We start from the raw sequence: 20,612 nt of genomic DNA, 5'->3' as shown, positions 1-20,612 counted from the left end.
GAAGAGTCTGGTCATTTGCCCCACGTCACAGAGCTGCAAAGTAGGTTCCCAGAGAAGAGCGATGGCCTTCTGTCTTCACACCTCAGCGCCAACTCTCCTCAAGCAAAGCACTAGTCAAATCCCTAAAGACAATCCTTCCCGTGCACAGAGCACTAGGGGATCCGCAGGAAGGATTGATCTCAGGTGTAAAGGAAGCAGACTACAATGTAAAGCAGTGGTCCTCAGCCCCAGGAGAGCTTTCCCTCACCTGGAAAGCCTCGGGGGAGTGCCAGTGCTGGGGCCACTTTTGGCTCGTTAGCCGGTCATCTTCCGGTCCAGCAGGGTTGAAAAGCTGGGCCTGGCAGGACGATCTGAGAGCAGGCCCCCACTCTGCTACTTACCCACTGCTCATAACGGAGGCGCAGAACCCTGGTGGCATAGTGGTTTACATGTTGGGCGGTGATCCAAAAGGCCAGCAGTTCAAACCCCACCAGCAGCTCCTCAGGAGAAAGATGGGGCTTTCCGCTCCCATAAAGAGGTCCCGTCTCAGAAACCCAGACCCTCACTAGGTGGAGTTGACCTCGACTAGATGGCAGTGAGTTCGGTTTGGGTTTGGGGAGGAAGGCACACAGATATTGTCCCCGGGGTCCGGGAAGGTTCCCTGACCACTGGCCCCCGCATGTGCTCCCCACACCAGATGGATATTATACTCCGAACTACTTTTCACATCTCTCTCCTCACTCCCTTGGGGAGCTCCGATAGCGTACCAGTTAGGCTCTCGCGGCTGCTGACTGAACGGCAGGGGGTTCAAATCCACCTGTGGCTCTGTGGGCGAGAACACGACTTGGGAAGGAAAGCTTAGGGGACAGCTTCACAGTCCCATGGGAGCCCGAATCCCCTTGCTGGCACCCAAAAGCACAACCCACTCACTTGGGCGCTATGAGGGCAGGCGCCAGTGCACACCGATGTGGCTCGCAACAGCACCGTTTTTCAGCAGAGCGTCTGGCGCGCGGCAATGCTCACTAGGGCCGGCCTCATGTGGACGAATGGGGCTCTGGGAGCAGGGAGGGTCACCGAGTGAGGGCCCCAGAACCTGCTGTCTGTGCACCAGAAGGGCCCGAAGCCCAGGTGAGTGCTCTCGTAAAGAGAAGAGGAGGGAAGGCCGAGCCTAGACCGAACACATTGCAGCTCCTTGGCGTTTGTCCTTCCTGCCTTCCAAGCCCCTGCCAGACCAAAACAAGTAGAAAGAAAGGAGGTTGTGGAGAATAGAAATAAACACGCAGGGCTGGGAAAATAGGCTCTGATTTTCTGCAGCTGCAGCGTAGAGCCCGGGGGCGGGGGGCTAGGGGGAGGGATAATGTGGACCATCTGCCCACGAAGGAAGTTGAACTTTCATTCTTTGGTAAAGAAAGAACTCCCCATGCCCCCAGCCGGCCAGCCGGCAGCCCAGGGCTGTGGGGCTGGGCCCACCTCCTGGGAGGCTGGGGAAGTTGGCCCTCTTCCCTCTCTGAACATGACACTTCTCTTTTTCCTGACATCCACGGGAAATGTGATCCATATGGGAAGGACAGGAGCCATCCCACAAGCGAAGGAGAGAAGAATTCCTGATCAGGCTCTCTCCTGGAGGGCATCTCTTTCGAAATGAGGTGCTGGCTGGTGGGTGCGTGTTCTCAAATGCTATTTCCTCACCGTAATGTGCCCTTGACCTCACACTGGGCTCTGGGATGCTTCAAAGTGCTTTTACTAGACAGTCTCCTGTGATCTTTGTGGGGGTCCTTGAAGGTGTGTGTGTGTGTGTGATCTCCATTGCAAGGTGAAGACGCTGAGACCCACAGATGGAATACCAGGGCTGCATGTCTAGTAATGATGGGGTCCTTGAAGGGGGGGGGGTGGTAGTGGTGGTGTGTGTGGATCTCCATTCCAAGGTGAAGACGCTGAGACCCACGGGTGGAGTACCAAGGCTGCATGTCTAAGCCTGGACCTGGGTCTGCAGACTCACAGCCTGGGGGCTGGTGGACAGTGTCCCCCAGAATGGGGAAGGTCTTGATTGGGGAGCACAAGAGACGCTCCTGAGCGATCCCTGCGCACGTTGGGCTGGACTGGAGAAAAAAGAAGAGGTTTTATTTATTTGAAATGAACCTGTCTGTCACTGGAGACTCTGGGTTCACTGGGTCATTCTTTGCATCTGCCTTTGGCCACTCAGACCAGTGTGTCCATCTGAGGGAGAGGACTCTGGAGGGCCCACAATAGAGAGCTGTTTAGTTCACGTTACGTGTTTGTCTCCAGGTGGAACCCCTCTTTCTCTGCCTCCTTTCCCCTTTCCCACGCCATCCCTGGCCTCCTCAGTGTCTGATAGCAAAGTCTTTCCTTTGGTGCATCAACCACATTTCTGCAATTGTTCGCATGATCGACTCGCCCCTCAGTCTCCCCAGTCCTCTGCATACTTTCAGAAATGCGAGGGGCTGGGGAAAGTGGTTTTGTTTTTTCAAGCTAAGTGTTTTTGTTCAATTGCCTACCAAGATGTCTGGCTCTGAAACAACAAACCGCATATGCCATTGAACGTGTGGGCGGTCAGACTCATACATGTTTCTCTGCCCCTCCCCATCCCCCAAAGAGAAAAAGAAAGAGCCATGCATGTTTGCTGAGTACATACAGAAAAGCACACAGATATGAAAATCACCTGAATTCAATGATAGAGCTATGTACCCCTCAAACCACAGCCAACCCCAACACCCAGTGCCGTTGAGTTGGTCCCACTCATAGCGAGCCTGGAGAACAAAGGGGTCCCACCCCGTGGGCTCCTGAGGCCGCACCCCTTGCTGGAGCAGACAGTCGCCCCTTGCTCCCACAGAACGCCGGCCTTGCAGGGAGCAGGCCAATACTTAAGCCCCTGCATCACCACGGCTCCTAGTTACTCATGCAGCCACTTCATATTTCAGTCTCGTGTCCTCCCGCATTTTTACCATGCATATATTTGCCCGTGTTTAGACCCTATCACTTGCCGTGTTTTCTTTATCTCAGAAGGAAGTGTTATTTTCAAATTGTGTGTTAGGAAGATGTCTCAAATGTATGACTGGGACTTCGTTTTGAGGCCAGAGAACAAGTGTACTGTCTGTCTTAGCGCAAAACCAGTGACAAGTTAACATGATGTACATACTTCGTCTGCCATCTGCCGCTTTAGAATATGGGAAACCACTCATTTCCAGGGAGAACTTTCTCTTATCAGGTTATTTGGATGGTCTGCCCTGCTTACATTTTATTTTATGAGCATGCCTTACTTTTATGAGAAACACTAAAAAGTGGACATAAATAATTTCTGGCTCATAGTAGGTGTTCAATAAAAACGTGTCCAATGAAAGAGTAAAAGGAGAATTCTCCCTGCCAGCCCTGAGCTGGGAGCCCTTCCCACTGCAGGTATCAGACATTGCCAGTGCCCCGTTCTGCTCGGCGTTGGATGTGTAAGAAGCTACTGGGCAGCCCTGGTGAGCAGATGAGCCCTTTTCCTGTAGCTTTTGTTTCCAGACAAATAAATGGCAGTGAGAGGTCACTGGCAGTCAGTTCATCTTTAGGCCTGTGAAGAAATGCTTAGTGACACAAACACCCATTTTATCAGGGCTGTGGTTAAACCCTGCAGGCCCTCTGGGAGCCAGAATGGACTCCGTGGGCGTGAGCTCCTGAGTCGGCGTAGCTAAACACCCCGTGAAAAGAGGCTCGTGTTTATAAGGCTTTCTGGAGGGGTTGGTTTTAACTCCCGGTCCCGTGCCCGGACTGGTGGCTTTTCCAGAAGTGGCTGAGATCTTTCTGGAAGTGGCTGGGATCTTTCGCACCCTGTGCCTTCACGCACTCTGTCCAGCCCCTCCCTGCCACCCACAGCATGCTTCCTATGGAACTTCGGCTCCTCCTAGCTCTCCTGCTGGAGATGTGCCCCATCCCTGGGTTCTGCATCTGTCTCCCTCTTGGCTGCAGCGTTTGCTCGGGTGTCATCTGTTCCAGCTCCTGGAGACCCCGGCGGTGCCGGCGAGCTGCTCTGTAAACATTCAGGGCTGTGATTTTACAGGTTCCCAGACCTGTCTTCGGAGGCATCTCTGGGTAGTTTCTAAACGCCAACCTTTCTGCTAGGAGCTCCGCACCTAGTTGTTGGCACCCCCGGGACACCGGTCACCGTTGTTATAAACCCTCAAGCAGGAGTTGGATCCAGAACCAGGGTACTACTTTCTAGCTCAAGCTCCGTGGGCAAGTAATGCACCATCCTGGAGTAGGTTTTCCATGTGCCCGATGAGACAAGGACACACGCGCTTCACAGTTCTCTGAGGGTGATGCGCGCACGAAAGGTGGGGCAGCCTGCCATGGGAGCCCGCTCTGCACTAAGTGCACCCACACCAGTGGAGAAGCAGCTCGCTAGCCTGAGCCGAACCAGGCACTTACGACCTCGTTTGTATTCAGGCCTGGTGACCCAGGCCGGTACTATCGACAACGGGGACTTTAGGCTCTATCCTTTGGGGGTAGCACATCCGCGTTGCACCACACCTGCAGGACCTGATTGGGAACTCCCGCTAAGTGACCTGGACTTGACTCAACACACTGGGAGTAGACTGAAGGAACTGAAATCCTCCCAGAGGCCTAAGGCTGAAACCCGCAGTGTGAGAGAAGCATAAAACGACCGTCTCAAGATGAGGAAGCCACTGGGCTTGGATGCAAAAGTCTGGCGTTGAGAGGAACTCCACGCCAACTGCCATATATATGCTATTTCCATATTCTTTTTGTCTTTGGGGGACATGTTTAGTTCCGTTCTACCCATATGAATTGAAAGTCCAAGCCTCATTGCTTGTATAAATGGTATCCAGTCACGTAAGTTGTTCATCTGTACAAAGGAACGATCCATGTGTTTTTGGCCTAAAAAACAGTCCAATACATGAATATTTATATTTTATGGTGTTTTAAGTTCTATACCATTGGTTAAATTAATGATAATATCAATAGAACTACCACTTTTCCCATGGGGATAATTTATAATGTCCTTCAACAAAATAACAATGGTGTCTTTAAAACGCACCCGGGACACATATAAACCATAGATATATGAATGTATTTGGAGCTTGAACTTAATTACAGTCCTAATCTAAGAACAGTCTGTGCTTATGACATGGCCCTGCTCAATATTTAACCCCATGAAGTGACCACTGAAGATGTGGTGCCATAGCAAAGTGTGGTGAAGAAAGCAGATGGTGCCTGGCTATCCGAAAGAATAGCCTCTGGAGTCTTAAAGGCTTGTCTTAAAACAAGCAGCCATCTAAGCGAGGTGTCAGCTAAGTCCGCTCGAAGAAGCACACCCGCCTGTGTGATCCAAGACTTGTGAGCTAAAAAACAAACAAACCCACCTGGAGGAAAGAATGGTATGAGAGCCTCAATTGTGAACACCTGGTTTCCAGAAGGGCAAGGATAATAGTGAAGACCCAAAACCCATTTACAGACCCCCCCATGTTGATTAAGCCCAGAAGAATCCCCTCTGACTGTGGTCCAGGGATGGGCAAGGCTTTGTTCTCACGCAGAGCACATTGTACGGTGGGTGACTGCCGTTGTCGTTAGGACAAAATGTATGACCTTGTCATTTGATCTCTCTCTTGATGCAATGTATAATTGTTCTAGTTTTTAATATTTTCTACTTTTTTTCCTCGACTGAGGTCTTTGTCTGTATTATCCTGTGAGTGTTGTTGGGTCATTTGTGTTGTTTTGATCTTGTGTGTTTTTCTGTATGTGAAATGCGGGCGAGGTACACGTAGAGACAACACCTGGATTAGTAGTTCCACGGGGACTCGGTAGGGCAGGTGGATGGGCAACGGAGAGCTGGCAACAAGGAGGACAAGCAAGGAGAAATGCCCTGGAATTGATGGTGGTCAGGGTTACACAACTCTATGGATGTGATTGAACTAGTGCAACGTATGCTACGTGAACTGTAAGTTGGTGAACTTGTTTAAAATAAACTAAGTTTTTAAAATACTTGGGGTGGTGGGTTCCCATAGACCACAGTTGGGGCACAGGCGGGCCTTTAAGTCTGTGAGGCAGCTGTGATAGTGTGCCTACCACAGCGCCCACGAGACCTCCCTACCGATGGCCACAGCGCAGCCTCGTCTTTCATCTTCTCGCTTTCCACCAGCATGCAACAAACAGCTCCCTGAGAACAGAGGCCGAAAGCCACCCACCGGGGAAGTACACCCACATGGATAAACTGGCTCCAAGGCTGTTTTCTGCCCTCTGCCTTGGTGGCCACTGTCAGAGGATATGGGAACTGCAGCCGGGACTCTAAGGCAGCAGGGGCTGAAGCAGATCCAGGAGAGTCGCCATATGCAGTTGACCCTGACTCAGGGCGACCCCATGTGTGTCAGATGTGTGTGCTCCATCGGGTTTTCACAAGTAGGTTGCCAGACATTTCTTCCAAGGTACCTCTGGGTGGACTGGAAGCTCCAATCTTTCAGTTAGCAGCCAAGCACCTAACCGTTTGCACCACCCACTCAAACAGCAAACCAAACGAAACAAAACACCCAGCTCCCTGTCATCTCGTGGGTTGCAGCCCAATGCGTAACCGAAACGCCAAGACGCTGCACGGCTCCTTCAAAACACCCATTCAGATCAGCCCGGCCTCCCGCCCGCCCAGTGTAACCTGCAGCATCCCTGGCACGCTTCCCCTCCCAACAGAAAGGCCGTGGGGATTAGGGACAATTCTGAAAACGCTTCTAAGGAGGCAACCATTCGTGCATATGCCTCTACTTAAACTTTCTCTGTATAAAACCCACGCCAGATACCCACGTTTCAATGCTTTGGTGGTTTCCAGGCGTTGTTCTGGTAAAAATTCCTCGCTCACCTTCAGTCTGAGGCTTGCATTACTCAGAGAGCTTTCTTCCAGGGCAAATCCCAGAATCCCCTGCATTTTTGCCAAGGAATCAGGCCTGGCAGTAGGTGTGGGAGCTGCCTTCTGGCCTCTGGGGCGGGGAAGGGTGGGCCCAGCAGCTTCAGTTAAAGGAGTGACAGGCTCATTTGATAGACCGACATGCAGCCCTGCCCCCTGTCCCCAGATAAAAGAATAGGCGCTTCCCCCAAAATAAAAATAAACCCAAATTCACTGCCACCCAGCCTCTCCAGCTCTCAGACAGTTAAACCAGTTCCCTCTATTCACAAGCATGAAATGACCCACTAGACTAGTGCAGAAGCCAGCCTTCCAGAGACCCAATTACATACCTGGCTGCTAACGCTGAGCACAAACTCCAAACACTGGCTTCTTTTCTTTCCATCTCAGGACCACTCTCAGGCTTTGGCCCTCGGTGCCTGCTTTCACTTAGCATGTAATTGGAATACAAATCTAAAGGGTCTTGCTAATGGCCTTTTCTCACTGCTCCGAGGACCTGCTTCCTCGGGTCGCTTAGTTTCTTCTTACCTAAGCAGTTTCCCCACCCTGGCACGGGCCAAACCATACAGCCCTGTCCTCTTGCCCTGGCCTTGGCACCAGCGAGATGGAAAATAGTGTTTATAAGAGATGAATGCACTATAGCGGGCTCAGCTGTTCCCATCACTCTGGCAGATGACACCCCCATTATGGACCCTCAATTTACACTGCCGGGCTTTGGGGGCATGGCGGCAGACCTCCCTGCAGACTCTTTTAAAATCTATTCCAAGCCATCAAGTAAAATAAGACATGGATTAAGTGGAATTAAACTTTTTTGTTGTTGCATGTAGCAACATAAAAGCTGTCCTGGAAGGTGTCACTAGGCAGCTTTCTGGGAAAGTGACTGGATTTGGGGAGGAGGAGGAGGACAGGATCTTGGCACACCGCAGCAGCACTATGGAAGGCTGGCCACACCCTCGCTACAGATCAGGGAAATCACAGGCCCAGTGGTGGCAGGGCCACACAGCTGGCTGGGACAGAAGGGGGAGTTGGATCTTGGATTCTCTACTGCTCCTGTAGAAGTTCATCTTCTGCTCAGGGGACGTAGACAATACTTTCTAAAGGGGGATTGAGGGCTGGGTGCTGGCTGCTGAGTGCAAGGTTGACGGTTCAAACCCACCAGCTGCTTCCCAGGAGGAAGATGCAGCTGTCTGCTCTCATAAGGATTTACAGCCTCAGAAACCCTAGGCAGCAGTTCTACTCTGCCCTAAAGGATTGCTCTGAGTTGGCGCTGACTCAATGGCAGTGGGTTTGGTTTTGGCAAAGGGAACAGCTCAGACAGGAGATGGAGCGGCAGACGCACAGCTCTGAAACAGGAACGTTTTCCATGGGGAAGAGGGGCCTGCCTACCATGTACCAGGCATTGGTGGCCGTGTTGAGGGGCTGCATGGCTGAACAAGGTGCCAGTGTGTGAGCCCTGGCATCACTTACTCCTTTGTCCTGTCTGTGGTCTGGTTCTCCATCCATCTTCCATCCTGCTACCATGCTGTTTCATGCTGGTAGCCCACCCACAGCTTCTCAGGCCTAGGGGATCAAACCTGAATCCCTGGCCATGACCGGCCCCTCTGGATCCCGCCGTGTCGCTCCAGCCTTATTTATTTACCTCCTTCTTCTTCTTCTTTTTGGTTTCTATCCCAAACCCTTACCATACTAGACTGCTTGAGATTATTCAGCAATGCTACACCATTTCATGCATGGCTGTCTTTCCTGAGAACGCCTTCGCCTTCACATTGACCTGTTCATTCCTTCTTACTCATCAAGACTTGGGTCAAAGACAACTCATTGAAACCCTCATAAAAATAAGCCAACCTTTGTATATGGCTCAGTTGGAACCTTTAGTCCCCTCTATTATACCACTCTGTGTGTGTGTGTCTTACCAACTAGACGGTGAGGTTCTCAAGGACGAGCTCATGCCAAACACACGGTGGAAGCTCAATGAATGGTTGCTAAATAAATGGATAGATGAATACTTTTTTCCCTGCATGCTTTCCTTTCATCTATATTTCTGCTCCTTCCCATTTCATCTTACCATAGAAATCAAGGGAAGCCTTGCGGAGAATGCGACCTGAATCTCTCTCTGCCTCTTCTGTCCCCAGGCCAGCTCTTCACTAGCCCATTTTCTGACCCACATGGCTCAAGTCTGTGTGGTCTCTGCTCTGCTCAGAGATTTCTGGGGCCCATTTTCATCTTGTTCCCAACATTATCTCATCTACCACTTCTCGAGCTGGGAGGGTGTCCCTCACTGGGCTTCAGTCGGGACCAGAAGACGTTTTTCTTGGCCCAACTTGACTTTTCACAGTGACTTTTGTTTCATGGGGTTCCGTCACTAGCTAGAAACAGAGGGGCGGAATCATTTGAAAACATTTTTCTATTTCACATTTCTGTTTGCATTTGCATCTAGAGGACAGCTACTTTATAAGGATAGAGCAAATGCGTTATGAATGAGTGAACGCTGCCAGATATGTGATGGGGGTTCTTGCGTACATTATTTTCCAGGAAAGCAAACTATCGCTGGGTTTATATAATCATGAAGGAAATGACAATCAAGTGTGGTGGGGAGGACTCCGGCAGGTGCAACAGCCCCCGGGGTAAGGCAACTGAGATTTGGCAAACCTTAGAACAAGCATTGCGACAGGAAGGAGACTGAGAATCGCTGCGGAAGATGTTAACACAATGAACAGCGCACAGAACGAGCAGGGTAGCCACGAAGGTCCTAGGTGTGGGATCGGTGAATGTTGGCGTCAAAAGAGCCCACCTTTTCCCTTTCAACAATTAAAAAAATGTATTCGAGAGGCATCAATATATTTTTACAAACAGATGGACTCCCCACTATCTGAATAACAGCCTTACACTTTCTCAGTTATACTTCAGAGCCACATGGACGTATCAAAAGAGTCGCAGTTTGCCGACCCTTGCTCTCGGCTGTCAGGTGAGAGAGAATGAAAATCAACTAGTGATGGTAGCAGAGTGGTTGATGGTGTGCATGGTGTGCACCGTAGATCAAACTGATCGGACCCTTGTCTGGCTCTGCCCCTTAGGAACTCAGCTGACCCTGGGCAAGTCCTTATCCTTTCAAACCTTAGCTTCCTCATCTCTAGTAGGGCATAATCATGCCTCCTAAATACTGTGGTAACAGCTAACAATACAGTACGTCCAAAAATACCTTCTGACAGGACCAGTGAGTATGATATGCATTAGTATGATATGCGTGTTGTTTCTTCTTAGAAGCATGGGTCACATCTAAATCATGTTGCCAGGGCATTAAAAGTGTATCAGAATTTGAAGATGATGGTGCCTGGTGGCCGCTATCAGCTACTCTGGAAGGGATCATATTAGAAGATCCCGGAGAGAGTGGGAAAAGCTGTGGAACAAAGCTTCAGTTCATCAGGAAGACTAGGCTGACTGGTTAGAGACTGGTGGAACCCTTAAGACTATGGCTCTTCATTACCCTTCAGATCTTGAGTGAACTCACCCCTGTGACTCAATTTTCAAAAACCAAACTTACTGCCATTGAGGTGATTCTGATTTACAGAGACCCCCTAGAACAGGAGAGAACTGACCCTGTGGGTTTCTGAGGCTGTAATTCTTTCTGGGAGTAGAATGTCTCCTCTTTCACCTTTGGAGTGGCTGGCTGTGGCTTTGAACTGCTGACCTTGTGGTTAGCAGCGCACCACATAACAGTATGCATAGCTTAGATTAATCAACCATTTGAGATAAAAAGGGCAGCACTGACCCCAAGATGAAGTTCAGAGGGTAAGGAAAGAAAGAGGAAGGGAAACGGGACATACAGGGAAGAAGTAGTTACTTTGTGGGGCTTGCAACCAATGACATGAAGTAATATGTGTATGAACAATTGAGTGAAAAACTGATATCTCATTAGACTTTTATGTAGTTTACAGTTAAGTAAAAAGAAAGAAAAAAGTTAAGGATGCATGTATGGATAAATTAACAAAGATATATATTTGTATAGAAAAGGTTCAGTAGCTTCTTGCCTGAAATAAGCCTAACTTCTGATACAACTAAGGCTCCTGAGTGGTTGTGTTCGTCTGGGTAAACGAGGGAAACAAATCCACATAAACTCATATACATAAGAGAGAGTTTTATATAAAGGGTAAATGTACATTAAGAAGGCATCCCAACCCAGTGCTGGCCTAGCCCGTCAGTCCAAAATTAGCCCATATGGCCGACCCCAATCTACGAGGTCCTCCTCAATATAAAACACACGCAATGATGCCGACTGCAGGAGGAAAGCTGAACCAGTGAGTGTGTAAGCATCTCAGCACTGACAGGGGTCTTCACGCGGCTGCTCCAGCACCCAAGGCTGCATCAGGATAGGTTCATGTGGTTTCTCCTCAGGGATGTCTTGCAGGAAGTGAGCCTTGCCAGCTGCAGCAGAGAACTGGCTAAGGCAGCTGCACCCTGATGCAACCATTAGAGAGCAAGAGACCTGAGAACTAGAAAAGTGAGGTCTCCACCCTTCAATTGATCCCACATGTGTTTATTGTCCAGGTTGGCATGATAAACCTTCACTATCTCAGTGGCACACACAGTTTGTGCTCAGGAAGAAAGTTCTGCTGATCTGCTTCTCTAAGATCACAGCCCTTGAAAACTCTGGGGAGCAGAGTTCTCCTCTGACATACATCAGGCAGAACCAACACACAAACGCCCCAAGGTCATGGGCTTTTTACCTTGGCAGCATTCTGTCAGAAACCAGTCGACAGAGGAGAAGAGAGAGTAAGCAGCCCTGCCCAGACAGCCTGTAGCATCTACCCTATGAAGTGACTTAGGTCTGTCCCAGATGTCATAGGTGATATCCGGACCCCCCTCCCTTTGCTTTAAAGAGTATTATCCTAAACAGATTCCTTGTTGTACCTGGTACAGCCAGCTGGAGGCTGAGCAAGGAAAATAAGGGCCCTCACAGACTCCAAAGGACTAGCTTTGCACATCACTCATTCATAGAGAACAACATCTCAGCCGTTATAACAAAACCCGCCTCACCATCTACCACTCCGACAGCTCTGGTCTGACATCACATTGCACGCTGGCGTGCCCCACTCGGGCACCGTCCCCAAACTGGCGTCCCAAATTATCAAAAGCTGGTATGAGGCATTACAACTTCTTTTGAGAGTGTATTTCTAAGATTCATGATCACTCTCAGCAAGCATTAGCTTAGAGTTTACTCCACAGTCACCAGGCAGATTTATTTATTTTCCATGTGAAGCCAAATTGAGTAAAGGTTTTTTTTTGTTTTGTTTTGTTTTAAACAATCTGAACTTATATCCTGCTTTGAATTCATGCGATAGGACTTAAACAAAATGAAATCCTTTACCCACCCTCCTCACTGTAAAAAGACTATTTATTTTTTCTGCAAATGAACCACATTTTAGGGTAAAACAAATGCCTCTCTGTGTATATGTAACTTTTTTCTTTTCCCCTTGGAAGAACTCCCAAAAGCGCAACATGGGACTAAATGTCTGATACTGCCTTTACCAGAAAAAGCTCTCCTTCCCACCAAGCAGAAGTGAGGAGATCTGGGGTAAGGCCCAATCTGGACACTGACCTAAGCCCTATGTCCCAGAGGACTGCTCTCCATTTTCCAGTTCTGGTTCCTCTTCAGTGAACTGGTGGCAGGGGGTTGGCATGTAAGAGGAGTTGATCTAAAATCCCCACCCAACTCTAAAATTCTACAACTATCAAAACATAAGTAAACAATAGCAAGACTTTGTTCTTAAAAAAAAAAAGTTTAGTATTGACCCAAAACATGGCTCAAGAGACATCTTCTGAGCAACTTGCTCTTCACCCTCTCCCTCCCCTCTTCAACTTCCAGTCCTGGAATGAGGGTGTCCATATGGGTTCTCTTAAGCATAGTAACATCTCCACCTGCTGGAATGCTAGGTTTTTGCTCCTAAAGGTATGCACGTCCAAGGTGCTGGTAAAGGCTCCCTGGTGTCGCTGTCAGTGGCCCTCCAGTTGGCTCGGAAGCCTGTGTGCAAAGGGGAACTCCTCCGTGGACTTCTCGAGGCTAGTGCAGACCACCAGGCTTGTCTTCGGAGCTCCCCAAGGTGAGTTCAAACTGCCAACCTCCCAGCAAACAGTCAACTGCTTACGTGTTTGTGCCACCTGGGGACTCTGAAGGACTCCACAAACCAAAAGCAAACCAAACAACAAACACCACAAAGCAACACCATTGCCATCATGCGATTCTGACGCAGACTGACCCTGGAGGGCTGGTAGAACTGCTGCAAAGGGTTTCCAAGGCTGGCCATCTTGACAGAGACCGACGGCCAGAGCTTTCCTCTGCACAGAGGTTGGAGCACTTAAACCTGAAGATCTTCTTAAACAGCCCTCTGGGCTTCTAACGCCTCCGTGGCCACAGGCCAAAGCAGGGTTTCCAGCAACCAGCCCGGGTCACAGCTCCTCCTTCGCAGGATACACTGTGGGAAGAGGCTAAACCTCTGGTGTTGGGGACTCTTTCTTCCCACCCATTTCATTCTGGATCTGCCCCTGCCCCGGGGAATGACTAAGGACCCCCCAGAAGTGGGCACACAGTACTGGTCAGAATTTCCACCCGTCTCTGAAAGTTGATCCTTAGCTCCCTCCTCAGAGTCTGGTTCTCAGGGATATAGTTAACGCTTCTGGACTGGAGATCCTTGGAAATAACCAAGAGGCTGAATACAGCTTGGTGCTGACTGGGTCGGAAGCAGGTGAAGGTGTGGAGGCCATGGGAAGGGATCTGCCAAGACGTTAGCACCGACTCCTTCGATGGTGCCTCTTCAGCCTGGAGCACTGGTGGGAAAATCATCCAAGAGTTTTCAGACACCCAGGAGAAGCAGCCCAGCCCTCTTCTCTAAGACCAGGGGCTGAAACTCTCATTCCAGAATTTGAGAAGTCAGAGGTCTGACTGAGGCTCTGTCATTGCCTAATAACTTGGGAAAGTCTGTGTGCCTTGCTGGGTCTCTGAAGGCGAGGAGATAGACTGGGGGTGGGGCGTCCACGGTATGTTAGTCTCTCATTGCTGTGTCCATCGCCAGCTCCTCCTCACGTTGCCGAAAGCCCCCTGTCAATGGAGCTGTCTTTGCTAGGCTAGCTACTCCTCCAGTTCCTTCACACATGGAGATCACTTTTTTGGTGTCTTGTTTGGGGAAAGGAAGGAAAAACTGAGCACTTTGTGCAAGAGCTGTTGTCTGAGCTCTGGGCTCCAGGAAGGGTGGAACCTCTTCGTGGCAGAAGAGAAAGCCGTCAGTCCCCAAGGACTGGCTCTCTAGAGTTGATGTCAGTCTCTTGGTGTGCAGTCAAGAGGCTCTAAGGGCCAAGCGGATTAGGCACCCTCTCCTCACTGCTCCCCACCCCATCCCTGGAGCAGCCCCCCACGACTCTGCCCTAGACTGCTGAAGTCCCCAGCTCAGCCCAACGCGGCAAATTAACAGCCATACAAGCATCCTTCCCACTCAGCAGAATCCACCACCTTCCTCCAGATTCTGCCCCTCTCACGCTTCTCCTCCAAGACCCAGGGCCAAAGAATTCCTGACAAGAACCCCTCTAGCATGTGGGCAGTGTTTCTGATCTCCTTGCAAAGGTCAGCTTTCCACAGTTCCTCCCTTCCTCCTCACCCCCATCAGGATTTATTTATTTCACAGTGCTCGCTAAATGTCACGATCCTTCTTAGCTACTTTGGCAGCTTTCGGTCAGAAACCAGTCAACAAACAGCGGAGAAGAAAGCCAGCAGCGTTGCCAAGGCAACCTTTAGCCCTCAGGCCCGCCACAGTGGTCCCAACCATGAGGCAGACCCCCTGCCTTTGCCCTCAAGAGTCTTTATTTCTGGATCCCATCACAGTCCACCAGATCTCCTCCTCTGGCTGGGAAATTCCCAGTTCAGCCCTTGGCTGCTCTTGAAAGGGACTCTAGATAATGCTAGAACAACTGTGAGGAACAGAAAGTGCCTTGTGGATTGTACTGCGGAAGATGAGGTGGGCATGAGGAGCTGAGGCCCAGCCAAGGCACCTCTCCTGCTTCCCCTCACGCGATTCCATCGCTTTAGAGTTCACCCAGAGCGGTCATGTCCATGTCCTCATTAGATCCCTAGGGAAGGGAAGAGCTGAAGCCATAGATGAGCTGAACAGTCGTGGCTGGAATCTGAGACAATGGAAAAGGGCTCTAGTTGCCCTGGACTGTGGGCAAGAACCAAGCAGGTCTCCTGCCTCCACCACCCTGACCCACTGTGCTGCTCAGGCTTCCCCTCCCTGGACCTGCAGCAACTGGGAGGCAAGCCTCATTTAAAGGGACTGCTGAAACTGGGGAAGCACCATCACCCCGCCCCTTGGGGAAACCACAAATCCAGGTCTCACGTGTGAATTTTCAGTGCTGTTTTGTCCCTGGCTTTCTACACACAACCTAGAATTCGGGTCCTATTTCTCCAGGCTGGTTCTGCAGCACCAAGAGTGGAGCCCAGATGCCCCAGACAAAGACAAGCTGCTTGTGCCCACACACTGGCATGTCTTGGCTCCAACCAAGTACTGCACACTGGGAAGTGATCAACTTGTCCTTCTCTGGAAATCTCCCCAAGAGTCTACACGTGGCTGTTTTAGCGAAAAGTAAACCCTGAAGATGAGAAACTCTACAAGTCACCCCCCACCCCCTAGTGTTAACTAGACACACAGGCTTCCCTTGTACAATATTCTTAGAAAGGCCTCTTGTCAGAAAGATGCCCCCTTCTTATACTTGGTCATCTGCCAAACAGTGAGCTTGCCAGCCTCGCTTCTTGATTCGTGGTGGAGGAGAAAAACTGAGTAATACAGCCGCTTACCCCGGGTCTCTCGATTCCCCTTTGTCTCTGCCCTTGTCCCCACGAAAGCACCCATGGAAAGAATGCATCCGACCTAGGCATGACACGGAGGAATTGTGACACCCACTGAGCTCTCACTCCAAGCCCCAGTGCTGCAATGTGTGGGCCAGGAGGGCGAAGCATCCATGGATCACGACGACACTTTGCAGTTGGGACTCTTGCTATCCCCACCTCCCAGGTTACCAGTACAGAGGCACTGAGAGCACAGGCCTAGCTAGTGAGGCAACTCTCGGCCCCCAGACTCATCCCCATAACCGCTAGGCTTCCACCACCTGTGCAAACTGCCCCCAGAGCAGAGGGACCCTGAGGTAGATCAGGAGGCTCCTATGACACCCGAGTCCTCTGGAGCCTAATCTTGTGGGGCTGCTTGGGTCACCAGGGCTGACACGGTATTCAGAGACGCCAACTGAATTTCCTTACTGGTATCTCCTGCTCTGTCTCCTCTGTCTCCTTTCTCTCCTTTCGGACCTCGGTCACCTGGAATAGAGGAGAACTGGTGCTAAAGATGGAAACATAAACAAAAATTTTTTTAAAAAGAGCTGATCAATACCAAGGGCTCAAGTAGAAAGAAACTGTTTTGAAAAGGATGATAGCAACATATGTACAAGTGTGCTTGACACAATGGGTGGATGCATTGTTACAAGAGCTGTAAGAGCCCCCAATAAAATGATTAAAAAAGAGAAGCAAGAAGATGGAAACAGATCAGTATTAATGCTGTAGCTGCCTTCATACACCCACCCATCCCAACTTCCCTAGACAGAAAAATGTACAAAGACAAGAACCAACAAAGGATTGGGCAACGATGACCAAAATAGAGGAAAACCTCAATGGAAAAGAAAGCAGAAAATAGGAAAAACAACACAAAACAAAAAAAAAATCAATAAATTCAACATGGGTCAAAAGGGCAAGAGATCGACTGATCAGGTGTTACATTCCAGCCAAGGGAACGCTGGCATCCACTCCATGATGCTGTCTGTCTGAGGTTAGGTTGCTCTCATTCCTAGACCACGGTCAGTGGGGATTCACCGGAGGCTCAGTCCGTGGAGGGCCCTGCCCATGGAGGGGAGGGAGGGCAAGTCAACCCGATGGGTCAGGCAGGAAGAAAATACACCCAAGTTAACTGTGGTGGTGAATGCACAACCCTTCTTAAAGTGATTGAACTACGGAATTGTACGATAGGTTATTTATAGCTTAAAAAAGAAACCCATTTTTTAAAAAAAGATGGAAACAAAGCCCATTTGTGAATCAACTGTTATCTGCAGACTTGTTGGCCCAGGCTAAGGGACACACTAATGCCAAGCCAGAAGCTCCTTGAGGACAGCGTCTGGCAGGACGGATAAAAGGCATGCCAATGACATTGCAGGTTCTGGTCACCTAGGGAAGAGGAGGGGGTACCGGTGAGAAAGTTTAATTCCGCCCAGTGAATAACTCCGTTTAAGCAGCGAAGGGTAGCACGTACCGGCAGAGATGAAAAGACTATGTGGCCACAGTTTGAGACATCTACATCTAAGTACAGATAGAGCAGCCGGGGGGAAGGGGCTGCAGGTTTATAGGGAGGAAAACAGTTTATATACACGTCAGCAGATCTTCCTATAGAAGAGCCTGTAAAACATGAGGGGGCTTTCCCGGGGAATGGTGGCATTTCCTTCTCAGGAGAGAGTTGAAAGAACAGAGCTCTTTTGGGGGACTCTGACACTACCACTCGATGGGCATTAAAACAGAGCTCTCCTCTAAGGACTTCCAGAAGGACAGCTGCAAATTTCATACTGTCCAGGGAAAAGAGAAAGGTGGCATGCTACCCTGCAGGAGGCTGAGTATAATCTGAGGTTGCTTTTCCAAAAAAGCCAAAGGCAGCTATATAGACATAATATATGCATATATGTATGTGCTTAGAAAAAGGTCTGGCAGGATACACTGCAAAGTGTTTATAGTAGTTGTTCCAGGCAGGAAGCACAAAGGTAGTAAGGGGAGGGAACTCTCCTTTTTTCTTTTCTTTTCTTGATATACTTCTTTAGTATTTAATTTTCACTTAACAACTATGTATTGGTTTTAAAATCCGTTTTAGAGGGGAGGGAAATGAGCTGATGCCAGGGGCTTACATGGAGAGCAAATGTTTTGAGAATGATGAGAGTAATGAATGTACAAATGTGCTTTATACAATTGATGTATGTATGGATTGTGATAAGAGTTGTATGAGCTCCCAATAAAATGATTTTTTAAAATCTGTTTTAAAATCTATATATTTTTAAAGTGCTTTATGAAGGAGAAAGCTCAGCCTGTTAAGTCACCAACCAGAAAATAGAATATCATGTTCTGGGGATCCAAGATCAAGAGACCATCCTAGATGCAGGCCACTGGATAGCAGCAGGTAAATGTAGGGGAGCTTCTCTGACATGAGGCCTGGAGGCCTGGGCATTTGTGGAAGGGCCATGAAAAGAAAAGATCTGTAAGTTAGGTTCTCTGATAAGTAAAAAAGAAAGAAAGAGAGAGAGAGAGAGAGAGAGAGAGAGAGAGAGAGAGAGAGAGAGAAAGAGAAAAGGTAGGAAGAAGAAGGTAGAAATGAGAAGAAACATTGTTGGCCATGTAAACCTGAGCACTGACGCTCAAAGTATCTGGGACAGGAATGAAAACCACAGAAGACTCGTCTAAGGGGGTAGCAGGTATTGCAGCGAAGGCGGTTCTCCTGGCTTCCCCATACTCCCAGCAACCAATAGAGATGCTCCCTTGAAGTTCAGTAGAAACCACAAGGCTTTATAAAACAGTCTCATACACGAGGGCTTCAGAAAGCTCAGGGAGAAATCCCATTATCTTCTCATTCCATTTTCTCAGCAGTGTTTTGAGGCTTTCTCTACTATATGCCTCATTTCATCCAGATCGCGCGGAACCCTGGTGGTATGAACGGCTAAGTACTCCACTGCCGGTGCAGACGAGCTCCACCCAGCACCTTCTGCGGATGAGACCTGGCAAGTGGCTCCAGAGATGATGACAGCAAGGCAGCCCGATGGGGCAGGGCCATGAGGTCACACGAGTTCACTCCAAGTTAGAATGGACCTGATGGACAGCACCCAGCAACAACAGTCCTCATCAGGGCCCTGCTATGTTTGACACAGATGTGTTAGGGAGTATGAAGATTTTTAGTTCTGAGATGAAGACATGGCTGCTTAAAGAGATGCAGGGACTTGCCCAAGGTTACTCAGCTTGGTCAGTGGCAGGGCCGGCCTGAGAAGCTCAACGGTGTGTGCCAATGTCCAGGCAGTTTCCCAGGGGCTACCAGGGAGTGAGGCTGGGACGTGTGCAGACTCGTTATTGTTACCTTTGAACCCACGCATGCCCATGGGTCCTGTGGCCCCCAGCTTCCCATCATCGCCCTTTGCACCAGGCAGTCCTGGAGTCCCTCTCTCCCCTGGCAGACCTGAGGAGACAAGAGAGCAACGGTGGAAAGGTGGGCTCAGCCTTAGAGCCACTGTCAGGTTCAAGGATCTACACAGCATCTCCGATCATCTCGGCTTCCTGGGTCTTCTGCCAGCTAAGTGAAAGACACTGTCGAAGCAGTGTCAAGGGCAGGCAGCTCAAATCTTCCTCCTCAGCACCCATCACCCAGGGAGGGGCAAGCCCCTTCTCCCTGAAAGAGCGAACGTTGTCGTGAGTGACAGCTGTGGTGCCCATTCTCCTTGGGAGCTGTCCCCTCACCCCCAGGTATGCTGGAGATTTGGATTTGGCAATTTTTTTGAGCACCTTCTATGTGCCAAACATTTTTTGGGGGATGCCGTCCAAGAAATGATCACATCTCATCTTCACAACAGACTTTGAGGGCAATACTATTTCATGTGGGTTACAGATGAGGAAACCAAGGCCCAAGAAAGATTCAAAAAGTTACCCAAAGCCACACAGTAATGGGTATTAGAAACAGGACCTGAGGCCAGGTCTTCCTGAAGCAAAAGCCCATGGTCAATTGCCTTCATCATGCTGGATGGGATGGGCTGACTGGTGCTTGCAGGTGGAGGGAGGTGGGAGGCTGGTAATTGCTAGGAGGAAGATATAAATGGCCTCAATCCACCTTAAGAAAAATACCCAATAAAGCCCATCAAATTCATTATCTGGTAAACACAAGCAGAGGGGAGAGGAGGACAGAGGGAGTGAGTAAGGTCAGTAGATGGATGGGTGGCCTGCTGCCTGACCAGCCCCAGGGCTCCAGGCCATGAGTCCGGTGGCCACAGGCCCACAGTTCACTCTGGAAAGCCAGAATCAACAAAAGTTTTCAGTGAGTGTGAGCCCTGAGCTCCCAAGGGGTCTGACCTAAGTCCACATTTATCTCTGTAAAGCAGAACACCCTTAACTGATGGACTAATTGTTGTTTCCAGCTTTGAATGCTAGTTGGTTTTCTTTGGCCTTTTTCTGAGACATGGAGAAAACCTGTTTCTCTGTAGTCATCCTCCACAGCTAAACTCAAATGGCTGGGGGAGGACAAAATGGATTCAAGGGGGGCAGAGGGACGTCAGAGAAGCCCTGATAGAACCTTCCTCCCAGCATAGATCTATCTGTTCCGGAGTCCAAAGGATCTGCCTCCACAGCCTTCTGAATCCAGTGCAGGAGATCCCCGCAGCCCCCAACGGCTCCCATTCCTGGCATCTCACATACCTCGAAGTCCAGGTAATCCAGAGATTCCAGGCTTGCCTTCCTTCCCTTCATCCCCCTGATCACCTTTGGGTCCCGGTGGTCCTGGAAAGGTTACAAAGGGCAACAAAGTCAAAAGGCTGTTTTATTAACTCCTGACACCTGCAAAGGAAATAAAATCCTCCTTTTGAGAGAGGAAGGGTCTGCATTGCACTTCGGAAGCATATGAGACGCCAGTCT

The 20,612-nt window shown here is 49.6% G+C and overlaps 1 protein-coding gene across 2 annotated transcripts in view; it reads right to left on the bottom strand.

Moving 5' to 3' along the window:
- The window catches only part of SCARA5 (scavenger receptor class A member 5), a 149,171-nt gene that overhangs the window by 25,132 nt on the left and 103,427 nt on the right, over nt 1–20,612 (bottom strand). For both annotated transcript variants that reach the window (XM_075556469.1, XM_075556470.1), the window contains exons 5-7: nt 20,397–20,477; nt 19,072–19,170; nt 16,179–16,235 (exon numbers count right to left, since the gene is read on the bottom strand). In XM_075556469.1, coding sequence (XP_075412584.1) covers nt 16,179–16,235; nt 19,072–19,170; nt 20,397–20,477 — 237 coding nt within the window. The remainder of the gene's footprint in view (nt 1–16,178; nt 16,236–19,071; nt 19,171–20,396; nt 20,478–20,612) is intronic.

Source organism: Tenrec ecaudatus, chromosome 8 (genome assembly GCF_050624435.1).
Source record: "Tenrec ecaudatus isolate mTenEca1 chromosome 8, mTenEca1.hap1, whole genome shotgun sequence".
NCBI lineage: Eukaryota > Metazoa > Chordata > Mammalia > Afrosoricida > Tenrecidae > Tenrec > Tenrec ecaudatus.
This window is presented reverse-complemented; position numbering and strand designations above follow the sequence as displayed.